The 25,478-nt window shown below is 36.7% G+C and overlaps 1 protein-coding gene across 1 annotated transcript in view; it reads left to right on the forward strand.

Annotated features, from left to right (window-relative positions):
• IGFBPL1 (insulin like growth factor binding protein like 1) overlaps window positions 1-24,693 on the forward strand; it is a 67,757-nt gene extending 43,064 nt beyond the window's left edge. The window contains exons 2-5 of the mRNA XM_001372394.4: window positions 12,599-12,708; window positions 14,081-14,197; window positions 21,353-21,506; window positions 22,086-24,693. Coding sequence (XP_001372431.2) covers window positions 12,599-12,708; window positions 14,081-14,197; window positions 21,353-21,502 — 377 coding nt within the window. The 3' untranslated portion in view covers window positions 21,503-21,506; window positions 22,086-24,693. The remainder of the gene's footprint in view (window positions 1-12,598; window positions 12,709-14,080; window positions 14,198-21,352; window positions 21,507-22,085) is intronic.
• Window positions 24,694-25,478: the final 785 nt, after the last annotated feature.

Consider the following 25,478-nt stretch of genomic DNA (forward strand, 5'->3'; position numbering starts at 1 on the left):
TGTAGAGCATCTATTTAGTCTCTGTACATTCTCTGTATCTGTGTCACAGAATTTCCTCATTCCTCTGAATTATTACAACTCTTATGTTCTGATTCTTATGACAGGGCTGACTTCTTTGTCTCTTCCTGTCCCAGAAGCAACTCTACTTCAAATTCTTGGGTCTTCAGTGCTGCTACTGGAAAAGCCTGTTTTAGCCCCAGTTTCTCCCTGGGGTGTCCCATACTCACCCCCCCCACCTTGCTCTGTTGTATTGCCTGTTTCTCATTCTCTCTTAGGGAATAGGAGAGGTTGAATCCTTTAGGGCTCTATTAGAGAATTCTTTCCTACCACTGTATTTAAGTTTCCACCAACATCTGGTCATGTAGGAGACCATCTATTTCCTTTGAGTTTTCTAAGTTATTTGAATGTAGCCATTTGTGTTACTTTTTAATATTATTCTTAAAAATTTCTTTTCATTGTGATTTCCCTTTTTCCATTTCAAACCATTCATTTTCATTTCTACTTTGTAAAAAAATTCGAATGAACAATAATATGAACAAAAGTTATAAGACTCTATGGGAACAGAAAAAAAATCTATGAAATAATGGTTGAGTTAAAGAGGAAACCAGGATAATGATACTAAAATATTTAAAAGACCAAAAATAATACCACATATTAAAGTCTATGGAATATAGCCAAAGCTCTTCTTAGAGGCAAGCTTATTTCTCTGTCTCCTTATTAATAAGAAAGGAAAAAATAAAATAATGGATTAAAATTGCACCTAGGAAGACAAAACAGTAATAGTCCACATAAAAGTTAAAAAAAAAAGAAATCATAGCATTCAGAGGAGGAATAAAATAGAAAAAAAATAGTCAATAAGCATTTTAGGTATCTATGTGCCAGGCATTGCATTAAGGGTTGGTGATACCTGGAAAAAATGAGAGCCCCTGGATCCAGGTAGCTATTGAGGAGACAATATGTATAAAACAATAAAAAAACTTTTTTTCTGTAAAGGCTAACAAAACTGAAAAACCATCATCAAATTTAATCAAAGGAGAAAGACATCTCAATTCAGCAAAATAAAAAATGAAAAGAAAAAGGTCATAGAAAACCCATATGATAGTGATTACTCTGGCCCCCTACTGCCTGAAGGCTGTCTCAGTTACATTTCCATCTCTCTACCTCAGGGTTCTCTGGTACCCTTGTGTGGGGGCTAGAGGAGTAGGGTGTCTCTCCTCTCTGTCATTGGCTCAAACCCTACCAATTATGTTCTCTTCAGGTTTAAGTGTCCAAGCACCACAGGTCTATTTAGCCATTTAAAAGTCAAATTTGCTTTCACAAAGAAATGTTTACATCAAAGATATAACAAGAGAGAACAAATATACCAACATTTCACCGCAACACCTGGTGGACTATTATTGTCCCTACATCATCTCAGTTTCTGGGGAAAGGAGGGAGAATAGGCTAACATCTTAACTCGTTTCCTAGCATTTGTCCTACCTAGTTCCAAATCCAGAAGATGGAAGTGGGGAATGTGCCCCAAGACTTTGGACTCTCAAGGATTCCCTACTAGGTTGGTTACACTTTCCAGCCTGGAATTTTGTGCCTGTCCCCATGGTTGACGTTCTCCAGTTAGGACTTTGTTCCTTGTCCCTAGAACTGAAAAGGACATATATTAAAAAGAGCAAAACTTCAATTCCTTTTCTTGGGGCTTTAGAGTCTAAGTGAAAGGGGAAGCAGAAGGGGAAGGTATCCCTTCTCCACATGGCTTACTACAGGTTTCCTTGATATGAGTGAATGAATCCTTTTTATCTGAGTGACACAAAAAAGAGAGTGACTATGTTTTTGAAATCAAGTAGGTTTAAAGATGTTAAAGAAAGTCCCTGACATCTCTCATGTGGTTGCCTACATCTTAGGTTTTCTGGGTTTATTCCAAAGTCTTATTAGACACAAAAATAATTAGGAACACCACTATGAAAACAACACAATTCTAATAAATCAGAAAATGTAAAAGAAAGATGATCAATCAATTGGCAAGTCAATCAATTGGTAAGTGATTTCTAGGTATCAAACATTGTGCTAGGCACTGAGTTTATGAGGACAAATATTGGAACTGTCCCTATGTATAATAAGAAATTTAAAATTTAAATAGATAAATCTAAGAGAAAAAATTAAAACAAGTTATTAAAATGTATGCTCAGTGGACAGAGAACCAGATTTGGAGTCAGGAGGACTTTCTTAGCTGTGTGACCCTGGGCAAGTCACTTTGCTTCATCCTTAGTGCATCTTCTGCCTTGGAAACAATTGATTCAAGGCAAAAGGTAAGGGTTGTTTTTTTTTTTTAATACTCTCTCCTTTTTTACCTGCCAAACAAAAGAAGTAAACAAACAAAAACCCTGTTCTAGATGGAGTTACAGTTGAATTCTTTTCAAACCTTCCTTTGCCTCTCAGCCCTAAGAAAACCCCCTCTACTGCATTTCCCTTGTTATTATTAGAATATGCTTTGCCTCCAGTGGAGCATGACCCTATTTATGTCTGAACTCTGAAGACCGAGAACTTGCAGCTACAATGTCTGTTATTCAATTTGGTTTACTTCAACCAACATCATTAAGCATTTACTGTGTGTAAGGCAATGAATGGGCATGGGGGCTAGGAAAGAAATCTTGTCACTAAAGTTTGTTACATTGTTCTGGGAGGGATGCTATGCGTATATCTGCCAGATGGGGGCTCCAGAGACTGCAGACAGAGGACAGCACTTTTCTGATCTAACCCCAAACTGGCACTATATCCAGGAATATCTGAAACCTGAAAATCCAAAAATTCTTGATTTAGGAAAACCTTAGAGGCCAAATACTTGCCCTAGATAGAACCTGGAAGTTCTAGATGCTTTCACTAGTAAGGTTGAACAACTCCCAGCCTTACTGTGTTCGTTGAAGTTTTTGATGAACTCCAGGGATTTCTCAAATACTAAATAAAAGGAATTTTCATCCTAGTGTCCTATTTAGTGGCTCAGGCAAGGTACTGGGTCACCTTTTAATTTATGGATCCAGTTATTATGAGGATAAATTTCTCTAGGAGGTCAATAAGATGACCCTCTCACCCTGCTCCCTACAGCCCTAAAATTGTAGCCAAGGTAACTAACCATCAGATAGTTTGATTCCAATGAGGGATACAAATTATGATAGAATGTGACATTTTTAGTCCTTAAATACTGATGTGATGGAGGATACATCTGATTTGGTAGAACAGTTTTGGTGTACTGTAGCTCTGGTTGGATAGATACAGTCATTCACTTGTCTACACTTATTGAGTAAAGAAAGCACACCCAATGAATCTTGCCTCTGCTCATGGTCAGCCTTATGCCAGAAATGTAAGAACTTTCCCACCTCTTTCTTTCCTCCCAATCCCAACTCGGTCTCTCCCTTGGACAATCCAAGACATATCTGATGGGTAAACAGCTACTGAAGAGTCTCAGAGACTCTAATTCCTTTTTCCTTACTTCATCCCAGGAAGAGGCAGTTCTCAGGAGGATGCCAACATACCCTTTCCTTCCCAACTTGGAGGCCAGAGCACACTGGCTTCCTTTAATCTCACCAGGGGGTCACTGGGTACCTTGCCCTTAATTCTTTCATCCATTACAAAGATCTAAACAGATGAAGGGAGGACCCAGCTCATTTTCATAGCTTGGGGGAGAAACTGTTTCCTCCTGACTTTAGAATCAGACTTTTTAGCCTTTCCTCCAGGAGGGGCTAAGGGAGAAATATTATTTCAATTTCAATATTAATTTTCCACAACTCATAGACAGTTTTTTGAGGTTGAACTGCTAGTTCACTGACCACTGATAAGTTCAGGCTATTTTAGTCTTGGGGACTTCTGCCAAGTTTGATCTGATGATGGCACAGACTACCTCCCATTTCAGTGGTAGTCAAAATGGTTGATAGGTTCCTCCTGTGGTCTAGACCTGTGATCAAAATATTTAATAATAACAAGTCTATGCAAAGGCTCCTGTCATATGCCAGTAAAAATCAACCTGTAGATCCAGTTGAAAAAAACATTTATTGAGGGTTCATTATGTGCAAGGTGCTATGGAGGTAATGGGGATATTAGAAAACAAAAACAAAAATGGGAAAATAACCTCGACCCTTAAGGAGTTTTTACTGCAGCAGGGGCTTGATACTTCTAGACCAACAATATCATAACATCTTTGGGTATGGTATAAGATTAGATTTTGTTGTTCAGATGTTTCTGTGGTTTTCAACTCTTCATGTTCCCATTTGGGGGTTTTCTTGGCAAAGATACTGGAGTGGTTTATCAGATCCTTTTCCAGCTCATTCAACAGATGAGGAAATTAAGGCAAACAAGCTTAAATGACTTGCCCAGGTCGCATAGCTAGTAAGTATCTGAGGTCAAATTTGAACTCAAGTCTTCCTGACTTCTGGCACACATTCTCTCCCCTGTACCTAGTTGCCTCTAATAAGAGATGTGGCATGACCTAATGGATATTTGGAATCTGGATTTAAATCCTGTCATAATTTATTGCCTGAGATGCTCTGGATAAATCTCTAAAACTTGCCATCTCAGATCCTTCCCTATAAAATGGGAATAATTAGATCTCCAACTTCACAGGGCTGTTGATTCCATGAGATAATGTATGTGAAATGCTTCACCTTCCTTAAAATGCTGTATAAACATGAGCTTTCTTTTCTTTTTAAAAACATTATCAGATCCAGATAACTGTCTCATCATTTCACCCATACTTCAAGTAAATATAATGGAAACCAGTTGCTTATTACTGACAGTTGTCTGTATTTGAAGATCAGTCTAAAGTATGTGGGTATTATATTTACATTTACATTTTTCCTTAATGAACACCACCTGCCAAAGCACAATTTCTATATTAGATTTAACAAGCAGAGTTAGGTTTTAAGGTGATGTAAATAAATGAGTAGGTGGTGCAGTGGATAGAGTGCTGGCCCTGGAATCAGGAAGACCTGAGTTCAAATCTGGATTTAGATATTTACCAGCTGTGTGACCTTGGAAAAGCTGCCTAACCCTGCTTGCCTCAGTTTCCTCATCTGTAAAATGAACTGCAGAAGTAATTGGCAAAATACTCTAGCAACTTTGCCAAGAAAACCCCAAACAGGGTCATGAAGAATCAAACCCAACTAATCGACATAAAAAAACCCCAAGCAACTTTTCTCTCTGATTGAGGAAAGAGATCCTTATTAATACCAATGTGGTCATCATTACTTTTGTTAGCAATTGTAGTATTTTATATTTTACAGAGAGGTTAGGCATTTATTAGCTACTGTTAGTTTATGGGTCAACTTTGAAAAGAGTTGTCATGTCAAACTTCAGTCTTCGGTATTGGGAGCTGATAAAAATAGTATTAAAAGAAAGAGAAGCAGACTAGTATAGTGGAGGGAATTCTAATATTATAATAAGAAAGACCTGTGTTCAAATCCTGCCTCAAACATGGTAGCTGTGTGCCCCTAGGCAAGTAACTTAAACCCTTTCAGTCTGTTTCCTCATCATTAAAAAGAGGGGTTGGACTTGTAAGAAGAAATTTAATTCTGTAGCTTTTAATCACTTATAAGGATTCCTCTATAATAATTTGATGTTATAATTCTGTGATTTAAATAAGATATAGCAGGAATAATACTAAAAGCCTCTGCAATGATGAAAGTGCTTGTACACTTCCCCTTTCCTTGTCACACATTCTGGAGGTTGTAACCTCCCTAGATCCAGGATTTCCTGACTAAATCACCCAAGAAGGGGAGGGAGGAAAAGTGGGGGTGCCCGGTTCATCACTCCTGGTGAGACCCCCCTGTTTGGAACACCTTGCCCTCTCATAATCTCTGCTCATTGGGTTAAATATTGTTGAGTCACTGTGGATGCTTATACAATATGTAAGACCTCAGACTCTGGCTCTTAGATCCTGGCTTTTGTAACCCGTGGCTCTTACAGTAAAGCTAGTTTTGTTCAGTTCTATATCCAGTTCTTTTTCTTTTTCTTTTTTTTTTTAAATAAACTTCATGGCTTCCAAGGTCCTTTCCAATTCTGAGTCTCCGATCCTCTAGTTCAAATCTTATGGGTCAAATGTGAATGTTCATTTTTTAGAAACAAGTAGAAATATTATTAGAAGTTGACGAGATAGAGTGGAATAGTGGAGAGTGGACTAGGCTTTGATTGAGGAAGAACCTGGGTTTCCAAGGCCTTTCTTTGACACTGGCTGTGCAACAATGGGCAAGTTTAACTTCTATGAACCTCCATTTCTTCAACTACGAAGTGGAGATAATAATACCTGTGAGGCTCAAATAAATTTTAATTAGGATTACTTTGTCTGCTACATTTCCAATCTTCCCCAAAGGTTTGATATCTTTAGAAGATTGGGGAGTGTCTAGTCTCTGCCATTGACTCAAGACTCTATTGATGATTTTCCCCCTAATTTTAGGGGTTCGAGCATCCTGGTTTCATTTTATATTTTCCCCCAGTTTCATATATTCCCCCAGTTTTTAAACCCTTATCGTCCATCTTAGATTCAATACTATATACAAGGAAGAAGAATGATAAAGGGTAGCCAATGGGGATTAAGTAACAGACAGCTAGGAAGTGTCTTAGGCCAGTTTTGAATCCAGGACCTCCCCTCTCTGGGCATCTTCTCTTTCTAAAAAGAATATTTACTTCAAAGGTATAACAAGAACAAAGAAGCAAATATTTCAGTTTAATACCTGGGAACATCAGCACCCCTCAAGCTCTAAGATGGGGGAGGATCATTGGTTTTATATGTTAGATCTCTTTCTATATAATATTAGTCCCACTAAGTCCCTTATCCAAAACCCCTCTGGGTTTATGTTCTGGGACTCTCCTTTCTCAGAACTGCCTTGTAGAGCTGATTACAACATCCAGCCTGGATTCCTAGCCCAGAGTCTTTGTACTCAAGGATGTGACAACTCTACTCACTGCACCTAGAAACTGAAAAGGAAAACAAAACAATACTAAGTAAAGCCAGTTTCTGGAGGCCCTCAAGCCACAGGGTTTAAGGGGAGAGGATTATGGTCCTTCTCTGCCCAGCTCTTGCCAGATGCCTCTTCATTCCTCAATATCATTGTCAAGGGAAGGGTAGAGGGCTGTTAGCATTGAGAAAGGGAGACAATCAGTTTCAAGCTGGTAGGCTGGATTTCTTTGAGTATTTTATTAATTAATTTATTTGTGGATGACATTAAAATTCCCAGATATCTCTCTTCCTCCACCTTTCTACTCTCCTGACTAGAGAAGGCATCGTTTGATGAGAAGATACATGTATGTGTCATCTTTGTCTTTCTTGTTTCTATTTATCAGTTCTTTCTCTGGAGGTGGACGTTCACAAGTTATTCCTCAAACATGAATTCTGTAGTTATATATAATATCCTCTTAGTTCTACTTGTTTTGCTCTTCATAATTTCATATAGGTCCACCCTCCATGGTTTTTTTTTTCTTTTAATTAACCTGCTCATCATTTCTTCTAGTCTGGTCATTTTAAGGATGGAGACTTATTTTGCTATGTAACCAGTAGAAATAGACTGGTCCCACTCTGATCGTTGGAGAGACCAGTTCCATTTGCACTGTAGGTGATCACAGAATGCCTTCTCACAGTGTCAGCCCCCCCTCCACTCCCTGGTGTCTTCTACAAAAGTGTGTCCAATTTAGGTAATCTGGGCATTTGCCAAAGTCCCATTTCAGAGATAACACACGGAAAGTGCTTTGTGGTGCTATAGACATGTTGGTTAGTCTTACTGGGTTTTTATGAGTACATGAAATTCTAAGGTAATTAAGAGCTGTTTTTAGAACATGTACCACCAATAGCAAATCGCTTTCTTTCTCAGATTTGAGGGAGGGGAGAGAGAGGGAGGGAATGTGGAACTCAAAATGTTAGAAACCAAATACCAAAAATATTTTATATATGTAAATAGGAAAAAATAAAACATTACTAAAAGTTTTAAAAAATCCATTCTTTCATTTTATGAGCAATCAAATCAAATGCATAGTGTGCAGGTGGTGGACAGAGAAGGAGGGGAACTGGAAATGAATTTTTGAAAATCCAAGGAATTCAGAAACTATTAAATACTCTAATATGCTTGAAAATGCCATCATCTCAGGAAGATTTTCAAGCATCCTTTTGATTAAGGTTTAACACAAATGCATTTCCAGGCTACCAAATGTCACTGCATCCTCTATCTTTTCATGTCATTCCCATTTGTCACAGTGAAATCAAAAGATCACAAATGCAATCTTCTGTCATCGAGAACCAACCATAGCAGTGTTTATTTCCTAGCCAGCCTTTGTGACACCTGATGGTGGCTCTCCAGGACTGTGAGGCGGAGGGGAGGGGAAAACATTCCCCTCAGACCCCCGTTGGCAGGAAGGTATAATGAAAAATGAGAACAAAGAGAGCTTGAGAGGCAGATGGAATAAGGAAGGAAGACACAATGGAGAAATACAGAAATAACGCTAATGCCCAAGAGGGCCAAATGAAGAGTTTCAGCCAAGCCCTGCTCCCTGAACAAGCAGAGGTGTAAAACCCATTTTCTGAACCAAATTAAAATGTCATTAAATAAATAAAAATAGAGTAAAACATACATAATGATAACTTGTGGTTTTCTAAAACCATAAACAGGTCCCACAAGGGTCTGTTTCTAGATGAGTTTGTCACCACTGACCTAAAGTCCAATAAAAAATAACGCTCTGCCCCTTCATTGAAATAAACACCTATGAGGGTGACCTAATCCTTGCCACCTCCCTTCTCCAGTCTCCCTCTCAAAAAAAAAGTCCACCACCACTTCTACAAGCTACATATATGAGCTAGTACCAGGAGGGGTCTGCTTCCTTCTGCTGCTCTCCCCCACTGTACCATTCAGAATTAAACTCTGGAATTGTGACAGATATTAAGACTTGAATCTATTCATTTGTAAAGCTTGAACTTGGCACAGAGTCCTAGTCCAGAATTATGGTGTCATAAGTAATCTGATTACCAATGGTATACCAGATTGTCTAGTCCATCTAGGGTAGCAAGGGAGAGGACACATAGAATGGGATCTCAGACTCAATCTCTTTCTCTCACTTTGTCTTCCTTCCTTCCTTCCTTCCTTCCTTCCTTCCTTCCTTCCTTCCTTCCTTCCTTCCTTCCTTCCTTCCTTCCTTCCTTCCTTCCTTCCTTCCTTCCTTCCTTCCTTCCTTCCTTCCTTCCTTCCTTCCTTCCTTCCTATCTTTGAATCAATACTTTGTATTGGTTCTAAGGCAGAAGAGTAATAAGGGCTAGGCAATGGGGTTTAAGTGTCTTGCCCAGGATCCCACAGCTAGGAAAAATTCAAAATGACAGATTTCTGTTAATCTTTGGAAATTAGAATGAGAATATAGAAATATCTCAACTTTTCATGCCTCCTTTACAAAAATTCACTGTATTGTAGGGCATCAAATTCATTAACAAATACAGAAAAGCAGAAATAGTACTTGTATCTTTCACTGACCTTGAACCAACAGAAAACTTCACCCCAGGCACTTACTGTGTGGCCCTAAGCAAATCATTTAACATCTCTAAGCCTCAGTTTTCTTCTCTGTAAAATGGAAATACTAATAGTACCTACCATGCAGAGTTGTGGAGATCAAATGAGATAATATTATCTCTGTCTTTCTATCCATCTATCTATCCATCTATCTATCTATCTATCTATCTATCTATCTATCTATCTATCTATCTCTCTATCTATCTACCCACCTGTCCACCTGTCCGTCTGTCTGTCTGTCTGTCTGTCTGTCTGTCTGTCTTTCTATCTGTCTATCTATCTGTCTGTCTATCTATCTATCTATCTATCTATCTATCTATCTATCTATCTCTCTGTCTGTATATCTAACCATATATAATATATGTATCCATATAATACTAAAGAATGAGTGAGTCATAGGACAAATCATAAGATAATAAGTTATTTGATCAAAGAAAATGTTAATGAGATCCTCTTTCTACCTTCCCTTTCCATATTCCCTTTGCTCCTGGACTAAGCACCAGACGTAGCAAAGTAGAAGTAACTGTGCATGCTGAGCAGTGGTGGCCTCCACCTATGGAGTCTTACTTAGCAGTATTTGCTCTACTGTGGGTATAAAGCCTAGTATGAAAAATTTCAACTTAAATCTAATATAACACTGAAAGAATAGTTCACAAACACAGCATTTATTCAAGTGCAAAATCATGAGGGTTCGTTCCCCTTCTCTACTTTTATTTACAAATTTGTGTTAGCTATGCCATTTGTAAAAATTAAATGTATATCTCTAATAATAAAATATTATATTTTATGAGGTTTATTAAGGATTATTAAAAATCAAGGAATAAGGAGCCTATTTTTTAAAACACCTGGAGACACTTTATCCCCATCTTTTTTTGACTATTCCAATACAAGGTAATTTGCATCCACTCAAAACTATACATATATGTTTTGTTGTCTGACTTTTTTTATCCTACTGTCACTTTCCAATGATCCCTCTTTCCTGCTCCCTGTAGAAACCTCTCTTGAAATTTAGAAACCCAAAGTTCATCTCTTCTATACAAATAAGAGGTCAATGTCTCATCATTGACTCCCTGGAACTAAGATTAGACACACAAACACGTGTGTGTTGAAAAGTTTAATTAGTTATTAATTATTTATATAGTATAATTAGAAATAGAGATGTAGACCAGAGCAAGGATTTTTGCCTTGTCTCCTTTTATTGCAAGACCAGGAAAAAAATCATTGTGGGCTTTTAAAGGAAGATTGAATTTTTTGGAAGAGAGTTAGAGAACTTGGCCACTCTCTGGAAAGTGACTGTCTGGAGAGGTGGTAGGTGACTTTTCTCTGGGTAAAATCTGTTAGTGACTTTGGTTAAACTTAACTTAGAAACTTTATGAGCACATCTGTGAAGGTGGGAAGAGTTTTGTTTGCTGTCAGAGCTGTTCTGAAAGGGAGAAGCAGCTGCCAAGGAGAGGGTGCTGTTTGTTCTCACTGAACAGCATGAATTCTGACTCCAAGCTGGAAAGAGTCAGAGGAAACCATTTGATTTCTAACTGTCACATTAGTCAGTTAGAAACGACAACTTGTTACTTTTGATTTATATTTTAAGGAGGTTAAGAGTAGTTGGAGTTTATACATATATATATATATTCACACATATATCTATATAATATATTAAAGTAAGTTTAGAAAGATTTGGGGTTTAGGTAGATAGTTGTAGAATAGTTTAAGGAGATTCACCTTTGGTGAACAAGAAGAAAATCCTTGCGGATTAGTTTGGGGGGGGGTATATTTAGAAATCTTAGATTTAATCCCTTACTCTCCTGATAGTGAATAATAAATAGGTGTTGGATTAAACTGTGTCCAGCAGCTTCATACACCATCTACCACCAGGTGACCCTAACAGCTCAAGCCTATAATCAGCCATCTATATCAACAACAAATAACAAGATCAATATCATCAATAACAGTATATACACATGTATATATACACATATATATTAATATAATGTGAATTCAAATATTTCAGTTAGGTCCTGAGTAATAATGGTTACGGATCCTGTGATGTGGTGGCATTTTTCAAATTCTCTCCTCATTTTAAATTCAGACTGATGTTTCCATTGGATTGAAGCCAATGACCATATTTTAAACACATAAAACTTCTAATAGTTATACTTATATAGCAATTCAAATTCTAGTAATTAAAATATGTGACCACTTTATAGGATTAATTATTCACACTAATCAGGATCCAGCTGTACATTCCTGGAGTTACTGTTCCCCTGATTTAACAATTAACTATTTAATAATATCTACTGAAATCATTTAAAAATCTTCAATTCTAAAATGCTACTTGTAAAACACAACTCCTTTAACACAATTTGTTCCTAATTATCTCTCTTATGAACAGATTAAACTTTCTGTTTTTAATGGCTAAGGTAACTAAGCAGCACATTTAGTAGGGTAATGACCTATTCTGAGTCTGAGGGACCTGAATTAAAATCTGGCATCAGATATTTACCATTTCTGTGACCTTGGAGAAGCCACTTAACTTGTGTTTGCCTCAGTTTTCTTCACTGCGAAATGGGAATCAAACTTACCTCACAGGATTGTTGTGAGGATCAAATAAGATAATATTTCTGAAGTATTTGGCACAGTGCCTGGTACATAGTAGGTGCTTGGTTCTCTCTCCCTCCCAAGAGAAGCTGTTCATGGTCCTTCCATATAGTTGATTGCCTTTTTATTTTGGTTTATCCATACACCTACATTTGGTTTTACGGAAGAACATAATTGTTGGCCTGTTGTCTTCCTCCACTATAATTGCTTTAAAATAACAAACAAAAGAAATGAAAAATAAATATGACCCACATTTGGGAAAGTGCTTTGATTTTGTTCTAGTCTACTTCAGAGGTATGAAAGTTCTTTGTAAACCTTAAAGTGCTATATACATTTCAGCTTTTACTATTAGTAAAACAGATAGATTATGAGCAAGCTGAATTTGGGAGGGAGAAGGAAGGATATATTCTATACTTTAAGATTAGCCCCAAATACAAAGAATTTGTCATATTGATGGTTTTATTCACTTGTTTTCTTTATAGCTCCTGTGATTGTTATGCCACCCAAAAAGATCCACAATGTAACTGGGGCCCAGGTATACCTTTCCTGTGAAGTGAAGGCTGTGCCAACACCCATCATTACCTGGAGGAAGGTATGTCAGAGAATACTGACAAGACTTGTGCCATCCAGGTACTCACAATGTGGGTACTTGGTGAATATCACAGGTGTTCTTTGGAGTCTTATAGCAAATGTAACAACTTAAGCTGGCTTACAAGCCACCCTACCTTCTTCCTTCCTTCCTTCCTTCCTTCCTTCCTTCCTTCCTTCCTTCCTTCCTTCCTTCCTTCCTTCCTTCCTTCCTTCCTTCCTTCCTTCCTTCCTTCCTTCCTTCCTTCCTTCCTTCCTTCCTTCCTTCCTTCCTTCCTTCCTTCCTTCCTTCCTTCCTTCCTTCCTTCCTTCCTTCCTTCCTTCCTTCCTTCCTTCCTTCCTTCCTTCGTATACACTATTAGAAACATGTGTCCAACAATATTAAGTGTTCCATATCCATGGTCCCCCGTCTCTGGAAATAAAGAAGTAACTCAATTCTTCTTCAGAATGAGACTTTCTTTCTGTCCATTAATTTTACATCTAAGGATACTGAGGCCCAGAGAGGTTGTGATTTGTCCAAGATAATTCAGTCAGTAAATTGCAAAGTCAACAATCTAACCCATATCCTTTGACTCCAAATATGGTGCTGTATACCATTGTTATTTATTATGTATTTATGTAATACTTAAACATTTTCAAAATACTTTCATCTATATTGTTTTTTCTGTGCTGCACAATTCAGTACAGACCATTTATTAAGAAAATTAAATTTCATGTCCAATGTGAGACTCTCTCCATGAAATTAAAACCTATTATAAAATCATCAATTTATAGTGGACTAAATGTCTGCAGGGCACTAGATGATTCCAGCACAATTCCCTCATAATATAGATACTATATATTAATTAAGAAACTGAGATCTACTATATAAAATAACTGGCAAGATGGCATCTAATACCTTTTCCAGATCTCATGATCCCATCCATGATTTAGGAACTTGCCTTTTGTCTCAGGTGTATGAAGTACTATGTGAAAAGAGCACAGATTAAAGTATAGCTCTTAAACTTTCAATAGTCCAAGAAACTTTGTTATAAATAAGTAAGGTGACAGTATTTAGCATTTTTTTTCTTTTTTCAACTAGGATAATAATCCAGTTGCAGAATTTGCCTTGTATTTGTAGAATGCAGAGTGATTGAAACAAGGTTGGGGACAAGAATTCTCATGGTAATAAAAACTATAACTCACTTAGTCACTAATAGTACTACAAGCAACTGATACCCAATGAAGCCATCATGAAATAAATGAAATAGTTTTGCATACACATAAAGGACACACTAATGATCTAAGGCTTGGACAAACTGAAGAAGATGGTGGCAACATGCTGGCTATCCAAACCTCTTAATGTCAATCTTGACTGATGATGATTACTTTTACAGATCACAGAATCTCCCAAGGGAGTCAAGTTGCTGGAGGAATTGCCAGGAGACCGAGTTAATATGGCTGTCCAGGTTCGTGGTGGTCCATCCAAACATGAAAGTACAGGTTGGGTTTTGGTGAGTATCACTTTTGCTCGTGTGCCCATCCTTGGCCACCACTAGCTCCCTTTTCTCATTTTTGCAGTCATATTCTCATTATCTAGCACAGTACTTGGCATATTGTAGGCATTAAATGGATTTTAAAATGTTATTCATGAATTCATTTTTCATTAATTCATTCATTCATGGTATTCGATTTCAAGTATAAAGTACAATAAGGGCAATGAAGGGACAGGGAATAAAGTTTGACTTATATGATGTGGTTACTAAAGAGAAAAGAGTGGACTATCTACTTCTCTGGGGACTTCTCTGTGTGCATTTTTTCATTCACAGTAGAAAGACAATGAATGTGAAGATGCCTTATCCACTGCTCAAATATAATTTATACTAATACCCTTGAAAGTTTAATGCAAACAAATCAATTCAACAAACATTTATTAAGGATTTATTATTTATGTAACACATGTAAGGCCTGGCAGCCTCTTTGTGGTCCAGATGAGATGAAAAAAATGCAGTGAATGTGTGTCTTTAAAAAACATAAGACAGACTTCTGGGTAAGCATGGTGGCAGCCTAGACTCAGGAACCTTCCTCTCCCCAGCACCCACCGAAATAGACTACCTAAAAAGACCATAAAAACAATTTTCAGAAGAACAGAGGAACACTACAGTAGGGCACAGCATTGAAGGTATGTGGGATTTGGGCAATTCCACACCATAAGAGGGTGAAAAAGCTCCCACCCAAACGTGAGCTGATCTACCCTTCCCCACCCCACCTATGGAGCCAGAGTTGGAGACAGCTCATGCCAGAATCAGTGAGTGAGTGAGGGGAACCTCTAGAGTGAGCAAGGGGAACCTCTCAGTCCTTGGGATCTGACTAGGACCACTGGGGACCTATCCCAAAGAGCAGTTACATCTGAAACCCTGGCTCACTGGGGAGCACAGACCATGGGCTCTCTCGTGAATAGAGGAGGTTGTGGAGATTTGAGAGCTTGCCTCAGGCAAAAACCTTGCTCCTTAACTCTATAAACAAAGAACCTGCCCATATCACTCAGATTTCTGACTAAAAAGGGAAGGAAAAACCACCATAGTGATGGCTAATTGTGCCCAGGACCAACAAACACCCTCCAAGAAAAAAAGGAAGAAGGCATTGACCCAGGAAAATTTTTATGGAGGGGAAACCCAGGCTACAGAGGAAATAGAGGAGGAAATTCAAGCAAAGTCAAAACTTTCAAAAAAAAATGGAAATTGCCCACAAGCTCTGGAAGAATTCAAATTGGAGCTTACTAAAAAGATGGAAGCCTTCTGGCAAGAAAAGTGGGAAATAATTCAAAGGGAAAAAAACAGTTTAAAGGACAAGAACTCCCAATTGGAGAAACAGCTGGAGGCCACAAAAAGCAGAATAGACAAAACTGAAAAGGAAAACCAGTCTTTAAAGACCAGAATTAGGCAACTGGAAGACAATGATCTGGCAAAACAACAAGAATTAATAAAGCAAAGTCAAAAGACTGACAAAATAGGAGAAAACATAAAATATCTCACTGAGAAGATGACAGATCAGGAAAACAGTGCAAAGAGAGATAATTTGAGAATCATTTGTCTACCTGAAAACCCATAAATAAACAGAAATCATGACATCATACTACAAGAAATCATCCAAGAAAACTGCCCTGATGTTCTTGAACAAGGGGGCAAAATAGACATTGAAAGAGTTCATAGAACACCCTCTACACTAAATCCCCCAAAGACAACTCCCAGGAATGGAATTTCCAAGTTCCAGAGCTTTCAAGCTAAGGAGAAAATTCTACAAGAAGCCAAAAAGAGACAATTCAGATACCAAGGAACACCAATCAGGATCACACAAGACCTGACAGCTTCCACACTAAAGGACTGCAAAGCCTGGAATACAATATTCAGAAAGGTAAGAGAACTGGGTTATCAACCAAGAATCACCTATCCATCAAAACTGACTATCTACTTCCAGGGGAAAGTATGGGCATTCAACAAAATAGAAGATTTACAAGTATTTCTAAAGAAAGGTACATAACTAAGTGGAAAGTTTGATATCCAAATACAAAGATCAAGAGAAACGTGAAAAGGTAAATATGAAAGAGAGGGACAAGGAGAAAAATGTTTTTTTTTTATTCAAACTCTCTTCTTTAAGGGCTACAACTAGATCAAATTATATATATTAATATATGGGGAAATGTTATTTGTAACTCTCAAAAATTATATTCATTTTTATAGTAATTAGAAGAATCACTCAGATGAAAAGATTCGGGCATTAAGGGCTATAAGATGATATGCAAAAAAAAGAAAAAAGGGTGGGGGGAAGTGATGATGGTATCAAGAGATACTTGATGAAATAAAATGAAAAGAATATTCTTTTTTACTCAAAAATACACATGGGAAGGGTAGGGGAAAGAATACTCTTATAAGAAGGAGAGGATGATAGTGTTAATAGGTAATACTTAAACCTTACTCTCAGTGAAATCACCTCAGAGAGGTAAGAGCATCTAAATCCATTGGGATCTTGAATTCTACCTTATCCTACAGGGTAAGGGAGAAGGGAAAACTAAGGGGGTTGGGGGAGGGAGTACAAAAAGGGAGGGAAGGAGAGGAGGGAGGGAACTTAACAAACCTTAAAAAAATAAACAAGAAGGGAACAAAAAGGGAGGGACCAGAAAGAGAAGCATATCAAGGGAAAGGAATAGGGGGATTGATTAAAAGTAAACCACTGGTTTAAAAGGATATAGCAAAAGAAGAAAGAACACAACTAGGAGAGGATATCAAAATGCTAGGGAATTCAGAAGTGACAATCATAACTTTGAATGTGAATGGGATGAACTCACCCATAAAATGTAGATGAATAGGAGAGTGGATTAGAATCCAAATCCTACCATATGTTGTCTACAAGAAACATACCTGAGGCAGGTTGATACTCACAAGGTCAGAATTAAAGGTTGGACCTCAATTGATAGAAAGAAGGAAGGAGTTGCAATCATGATATTTGAAAAAGCCAAAGTAAAAATAGACCTGATTAAAAGGGATAGGGAAGGTAAATACATCCTGATAAAAGGGAGTATAGATACTGAGGAAATATCACTAATTGACATGTATGCACCAAATGGTATAGCACCCAAATTTCTAATGGAGAAACTAGTAGAATTGAAAAAGGAAATAGATAGTAAAACTATACTAGTGGGAGACCTGAACCTACCACTATCAAATTTAGAAAAATCAAATAAAAAATAAATAAGAAAGATGTAAAAGATGTGAATGAAATCTTAGAAAACTTAGAGTTAATAGATATATGGAGAAAAATAAATAGGGACAAAAAGGAATACACCTTCTTTTCAGTAGCACATGGTACATTCAAAGATTGACCATATACTAGGTCATAAAAGCATGGCATACAAATGCAAAAAAGCAGAAAAAATAAATGCAACCTTTTCAGATCATAAGTCAATAAAAAGGATGATCAGTAAGGATACATGGAGAGCCAAATCAAAAATTAATTGGAAATTAAATAATATCATGCTCCAAAATTGGTTAGTTAGAGAACAAATCATAGAAACAATTAATAATTTCATTGAAGAAAATGATAATGATGAGACATCCTTTCAAACTCTATGGGATGCAGCCAAAGCAGTACTCAGGGGAAAATTTATATTCTTGAGTTCACATATTAACAAATTAGGGAGAGCAGAGATTAATGAATTGGACATACAAATCAAAAAACTTGAAAGCAAACAAATTAAAATCCCCCAGAAGAAAACCAAATTAGAGATCCTAAAAATTAAGGGAGGAATAAATAAAATCAAAAGTGATAAAACTATTGAACTAATGAATAAGACTAGAAACTGATATTTTGAAGACAAAATAGACAAAGGATTTGTCAATCTAATTAAAAAAAGGAAAGAAGAAAAGCAAATTAACAGTATCATAGATGAAAAGGGAGAACTCTAATGAAGAGGAAATCAAGGAAATCATTAAAAACTATATTGCCCAACTATATGGAAATAAATACACCAATCTAGGTGATATGGATGAATATTTACAAAAATATAAATTGCCTAGATTAACAGAAGCATAAATAGAATTCTTAAATAATCCCATATCAGAAAAGCAAATTGAACAGGCCCTCAAAGAACTCCTTAAGAAAAAATACCCAGGACCTGATGGATTCATAAGTGAATTCTATCAAACATTCAAAGAACAGCTAATTCCAATACTATACAAACTATTTGACATAATAAGCAAAGAGGGAGTTCTACCAAATTCCTTTAATGACACAAATATGATACTGATTCCAAAACCAGGCAGGTCAAAAACGGAGAAAGAAAACTACAGACCATTCTCCTTAATGAACATAGATGCAAAAATCTTAAATTGGACACTAGCAAAAAGACTCCAGCAAATGATCAAGAGGGTTATTCACTATGGTCAGGTAGGATTTATACCAGGAATGCAAGGATAGTTCAATATCAGGAAAACCATCCCCATAATTGACCATATTAACAAGCAAACCAACAAAAATCACATGATTATCTCAATAGATGCAGAAAAAGCCTTTGACAAAATACAACACTCATTCCTATTGAAAACATTAGAAAGTATAGGAATAGAAGGGTCTTTCCTAAAAATAATAAACAGTATCTATCCAAAACAATCAGCAAACATCATCTGCAATGGGGATAAACTAGATGCATTCCCAATAAGATCAAGAGTGAAACGAGGATGCCCATTTTCACCTCTATTATTTAACCATGTACTAGAAACACTAGCAATAGCTATTAGAGAAGAAAAAGAAATTGAAGGTATTAAAATTGGCAATGAAGAGACCACGCTATCACTATTTGTGGATGATATAATGGTCTACTTAAAGAATCCTAGAGAATCAACTGAAAAGCTAGTCAAAATAATCAACAACTTTAGCAAAGTTGTAGTATACAAAATAAACCCACATAAGTCATCAGCATTTCTATATGTCTCCAAAACAGCTCAGCAGCAAAAACTAGAAAGAGAAATCCTATTCAAAATCACCTTAGACAATATAAAATACTTAGGAATCTATCTCCCGAGACAAACACAGGAACTATATGAACACAAATACAAAACACTTTCCACACAACTAAAACTAGATCTGAGCAATAGGCAAAACATTAACTGCTCATGGGTAGGATGAGGTAACATAATAAAAATGACCATCCTACCCAAATTTATCTATTTATTTAGTGCCATACCCTTCGATCTTCCAAAAAACTTTTTTTTATTGAATTAGAAAAAAACCATAGCAAAGTTCATTTGGAAGAACAAAAGATCAAGGTTATCCAGGGAAATAATGAAAAAAAAATACAAAGGAAGGTGGCTTTGCAGTCCCGATCTCAAACTATACTATAAAACAGTGGTCAACAAAACAATTTGGTACTGTCTAAGAGACAGAAAGGAAGATCAATGGAATAGACTTGGGGTAAGTGCAAGACAGTCTATGATAAGCCCAAAGATCCCAGCTTTTGGGACAAAAACCCACTATTCAACAAAAATTGCTGGGAAAATTGAAAGACAATATGGGAGATAGTAGGCTTGCATCAACACCTCATACCCTATACCAAGATAAACTCAGAAAGGGTGAATGACTTGAACATAAAGAAGGAAATTATAAGTAAATTAGGCAAACACAGAATGGTATACATGTCAGACCTTTGGGAAGGGAAAGATTTTAAAACCAAGCAAGACTTAGAGTCACAAAATGTAAAATAAATAATTTTAACTACATCAAATTAAAAAAATTTTGTACAAACAAAACCAATGTAACCAAAATCAGAAGGGAAATAACAAACTGGAAAACAATCTTCATAACAAAAACCTCTGACAAAGGTTAAATTACTCAAATTTACAAAGAGCTAAATCAATTGTACAAAAAACCAAGCCATTCTCCAATTGATAAATGGGCAAGGGACATGAATAGGCAGTTCTCAGCCAAAGAAATCAAAACTATTAATAAGAACATAAAAAAGTGTTCTAAATCTCTTATAATCAGGGAAATGCAAATCAAAACAACTCCGAGGTATCACCTCACACCCAGCACACTGGCTAACATGAAAGTAGGGAACATAATGAATGCTGGAGGGGGTGTGGCAAAGTTGGGACATTAATTCATTGCTGGTGGAGTTGTGAATTGATCCAAACATTTTGGAGGGCAATTTGGAACTATGCCCAAAGGGCGATAAAAGACTGTCTGCCCTTTGACCCAGCCATAGCACTGCTGGGTTTGTACCCCAAAGAGATCATAAGGGAAAAGACATGTACAAGAATATTCATAGCTGTACTCTTTGTGGTGGCCCAAAACTGGAAAATGAGGGGATGCCCTCCAATTGGGGAATGGCTGAACAAATTGTGGTATGTGTTGGTGATGGAATACTATTGTGCTAAAAGGAATAATAAAGTGGAGGAATTCCATGGAGACTGGAACAACCTCCAGGAAGTGATGCAGAGCGAAAGGAGCAGAACCAGGAGAACTTTGTACACAGAGACTGATATACTGTGGTACAATCGAATGTAATGGACTTCTCCATTAGTGGCAATGCAGTGATCCTAAACAACTGGGAGGGATCTACCAGAAAGAACACTATCCACATTTAGAGGAAAAATTGTGGGAGTAAAAACACCAAAGAAAAACAATTGCTTAATGACATGGGTTTCATGGGGATACGATTGGGGATGTAGACTCTAAATGAATATCCTAATGCAAATACCAACAACATGGAAATGGATTCTGATCAAGGACAATTAATACCCAATGAAACTGCCCATTGGCTATGGGAGGGGTGGGAGGAAGGGAGGGAGGAATAGAAAATGATTTTTGTAACCAAGCAATAATGTTTGAAATTGACCAAATAAAAAAATAACATCAAAACAAACAAACAAACAAACAAAAGACCAACATTTCCTTTTCTTTTTAAGAAAAAAAGAATAATCCTGCAAAGGGATTTATGAAGATTCCATTTTATAGCACATTTCAACATTTTCATTACTTCTACAAAAATCTAATACCAATATTTCTTGGTATTAATCAACTTAATTCAATTAAAATATCTATTAAGTGCTTAAACTGTGCAAGGCACTGTTATTAATGTGTTTACCCTAATGTTTTCTCTGACCTTTTTTTTCTAGATCAACCCCCTGACAAAAGAGGATGAAGGTGTATACCAGTGCCATGCCACTAACATGGTTGGGGAGACACAGTCCTATGGTACAATAAAGGTTACAGATCTGAGTAAATACAAAAAAATGAACTTCATAGGACCAGATGATGACATGTAATGAGGTAATCTAAATTTTATAATGACTTAGATACTTAGAGGGATCCATAATCTCACTGGCATCAATATCTTCAATTTAGGCTGTTGTTTTGAAAAGCAATTTGGGATTATTCCTTTTATTAACTTGCAATCTATAAACAAGAAAATATGAACTTAGGTGTCTGAATCCAACTAAAGAATTTGACAGTGATGCTCAAAGAGACAAGATATATATGTGGATGAGGAAGTCCATGCTGGGAAATTTCTCATTCATTAGAAACACAAAATGACGGAGAAAGTGAGAATGTAGTTCTTAAATTTAACTTTTGAGACTTAAGAAGGCAGAAGAGTGGTAAGCACTAGGCAATGGGGGTTAAGTGACTTGCCCAGGGTCACACAATGAGGAAGATTTGAACCTAGAATCTCCCATTTCCCACTGAGCCACCCAGCTGCCCCCTGCCCCATAACTTTAAACAATTATGTTAAGATCTAATCTAGTTTTAAAAAACTGATTTGTTTGTAGATATAAATCAAGTTACGTTTTGTCACATTGCTCTGGATTCTTTTTCCCTAAACTAATTGTTCTTCTTTTTGTTTTCTTTTAGGGTGCCAGGGAACCCGATTACAAAATGGAGAAGAGTCAATTAGTGAATTGTTTCGTTTTTATTGTGCAGCATAAACTAGAAAACACTTCCCCATTTTCTATGTGCTTTTCAATTTAGATTAAAAACTAGAACAAAAAGGACACAATTGTAATTTTTAGCTGAGGAAATAATGAACAAGGAATACAGATCAAAACAAAATCACAGGCAGCTTTTGCAAAATGCTTTTTTGTACATAATCTGTGGGTTTTTTTTTCTTAAGCTGCTCCCAAGGGACCTCTCTCCCTAGTGTACATTTACACAACACTTTACGTGGAATTGTTCACACTCTTGCTTCTTCTTTTTTCCCAACTACATGCTTGTTTAAATGATGTGTCCTTACCTCTCAGGTGACCTTGTAGGGGGAAAAGGTACACAATTTGTATGAAAATTTCTCTTTTAAAAAAAAATTGTATGGCTTCAGGTTACAGCATAAATTGTTGAGTAATGAAAGGTCCCCCCATCGCCTTGGAGTTTACTCTGGAGCATTTAACGTTCTATCAATTGACGTTAATGAAACCTACAAGGTACTTTCTACAGGATCATGTTGGGCAATCACGATGCTAAGTTGTAAAAACAGGTTTCTACCTGGGAGCATACCTATGTATTGTTTGGTGAACATTGTGTTAGAATTACTGTGTCAGAGGCTAATTGCATTTAGTGGGATATGAAAATAGGAATTTTGTCATTGTGTAGATTTTACTTTTAGGTGCTTCTACTCTGTCAAAGAATATGATGAGATAATTTTTTAAAATCACTTCAGTCTGAGCTATATAACACAATCCTAGCATGTTTAAAAGTCTTGTTGTTTGTTTAATCATGCCCAACTTTTTGTGACCCAGTGGAGTTGTTCATGGAGTTTTCTTGACAGAGATACTGGAATGATTTGCCATTTCCTTCTCCAATGTTCCCATTTTACATTTAAGGAACTGAGGCACATAAGGGTGATGTGACTTGCTCAGGATGACACAGGTAGTGTCTGAGACCAATTCCAAGCCCAGTGCTCTATTCACTGTACCACCTAACTGCCTGTCTAACACTCTAGACTCAGAATAATAGTAACTTACAACACTTTTTTGCAGTAGACCTGTAATATAGGCAGTACCAATATTTTTTATCCCCATTTTATAGATGAGGAACCAAAGCTAAGAGAGGAAAAAGTAAATTGCAGCTAATAGGGGTCAGAGTTAAGATTTAAATCCTGGTTTCCCGACTTCCCCTTTGCAGCCACTCAGACAGAAGAGAGTCCACTCCCCTGGTCAAAAATAAGTGAATTAAATTTCAGACTTTGGAGATTTTTAAAAATTTAATTTGCTATTTTAAAATTCCATGCTTTTCTGGGACAAGTCACGGTACTTTTCTTTGTAATGAATTTTACAAATACAAACACTATGGACATTTTGATCAAGTTCTTTCTGCAGAAGGTGTTACCAGTTCCTGTTAGGTGATTCCTGTACTTGGGGAAATGTAGTAGTTTGAGAACGTCAATGACCTGTTTGAAATGCATGACTATTAAACATTGATATTTCAAAGGGCAAATGCATGTTTTAGTAAGTGGAGTTTCATTGTACATCCTGGTCCCAAGAATGATGTAGTATCCATAGCTGCGGATCACTTAAGAAATACTCAGAAATATCCAAAATTAGATGGGACATTTCTGGGTCCACTAATAACTAAGTACACTGAAATCAGCATTTTGGGTTAACTATGGAATACCCAAATCAAATCCCAATCTAGAAGAGATTCTGGGATCTCATTTTTGGAAGATTTTCAAGGCCTGGGAAGCTTCTTTCTTTTAAAAATGATTTGGTAATACTTAAATATATATATATATATATATATTTAGATGTCATATATATATATCTCAGTGTCACTTCTAAAAATGTTTCCTTGAAGAACCCTTCCTTGTAAGAAAGAGCAACAGCTAATGGAAACAAAGTGTTGCTACAGCAAAGCACCTGACAACATCGTGGTCTGCCCACCTTGGCCCTGAGAGGAAGGGAGACTGTTTTTTCTCATCTCTCTTTTGGAGCCAAGGTTGGCCACTTGATTGTTAACTCCATCTTTGATAGTCTAAGGGAAGTCTAGTTTGAAGGCATAGAACAGACCACAAGACCTTCTTTTTCAGTCCTAATTTGGTAGGAATTAGGAGGTTGGGAAGAAAAAATATCAACATCTTTATTGAATGCAAAAATTCAGTTAATGCTATAATGTCCCAGCCTTAAGGATTAGAATGGATTCTTGGTTATTTTGACAATACTGGAACCTCTAATTGTTTTTCATCTTTCTTAAGTGTCCCTGTAGCTATTTCTGGAGTTTTTCTCTCTCCCCCAAAGGCATTAAAATTGTATTTAGACATCATAGTCCTTCTTCCCTGACATTTATACTGTGACATCCTTTCCTCCATTAGGGGAGGCTAGATCTAGACCAGGAGATTTTTTAATGTGGTTGCTATTGTGATTTAAAAAACAAACACTGTTTTCTAATCCTAAATTTTTGCTAGTTTATTTTCATAAGATACTGTGATGTCACATAGTTCTGTACACTGAAAATAAACTATTTTGAAGTTGTCTGTTCAGTCTTGTTGTTTGGAATTAGACACATGCATTTGTATTTATTGTCTTTGTAATGGTTCCTTCAATATCCTTTCTTGTTATTATTCACACCACCATGCTCTGGCCCTTCTTCACCTCATACCTGGTACTATAGCTGGGGTCTGTTTGCCTCCCAATTCTCCCTTTCTATTTTACCCCTCACACCTGAAAACTGATTAATCTTCCTAACTTACTTTTTTATCTGCTTGTGAACATACTGATTCCTTCTCTAAATTATTCATAGTTTGCTTGCTTTACCTTATATTTCTTCTCTCTGTGGCCCTTTCCTCCAGAACTCATCAATTCCAAAGGTGTTTATTCTTCATTTTAAGATTAAAACGATTTCATGAAGGACAGAAATAGCTTTTGAGGACTTATAAAAAGCCCTATCTTCTGTCTTAGGATAATTTCTAAGAGAGAAGACCAGGAAGGGCTAGTCAAGTGGGGTTAAGTGACTTGCTCAGGGTCCTACAGCTAGGAAACATCTGAGACCATATTTAAATCCAGGACATTCTGCTCGTAGGTTTGGCTCTCAATCCACTGAGTCATCTAGTTATCTCTTTAGGACATTTTTAAAGGTAATTCCATGTATTTTAAAATAATTTATCCTGAAAAAGAAATAGTTTTGAATTTAAAAAAAGTATGTTGTTGTTCAGTTGTGTCTGACTCTTTATCCCCCTGTTTGATGTTTTACTAGGTCTAGGAAAAGATACTGGAATGATGCATTGTTTCTTTGTCCAGTTCATTTTATAGATGGGAAAAT

Source organism: Monodelphis domestica, chromosome 7 (genome assembly GCF_027887165.1).
Source record: "Monodelphis domestica isolate mMonDom1 chromosome 7, mMonDom1.pri, whole genome shotgun sequence".
Taxonomy (NCBI): Eukaryota; Metazoa; Chordata; class Mammalia; order Didelphimorphia; family Didelphidae; genus Monodelphis; species Monodelphis domestica.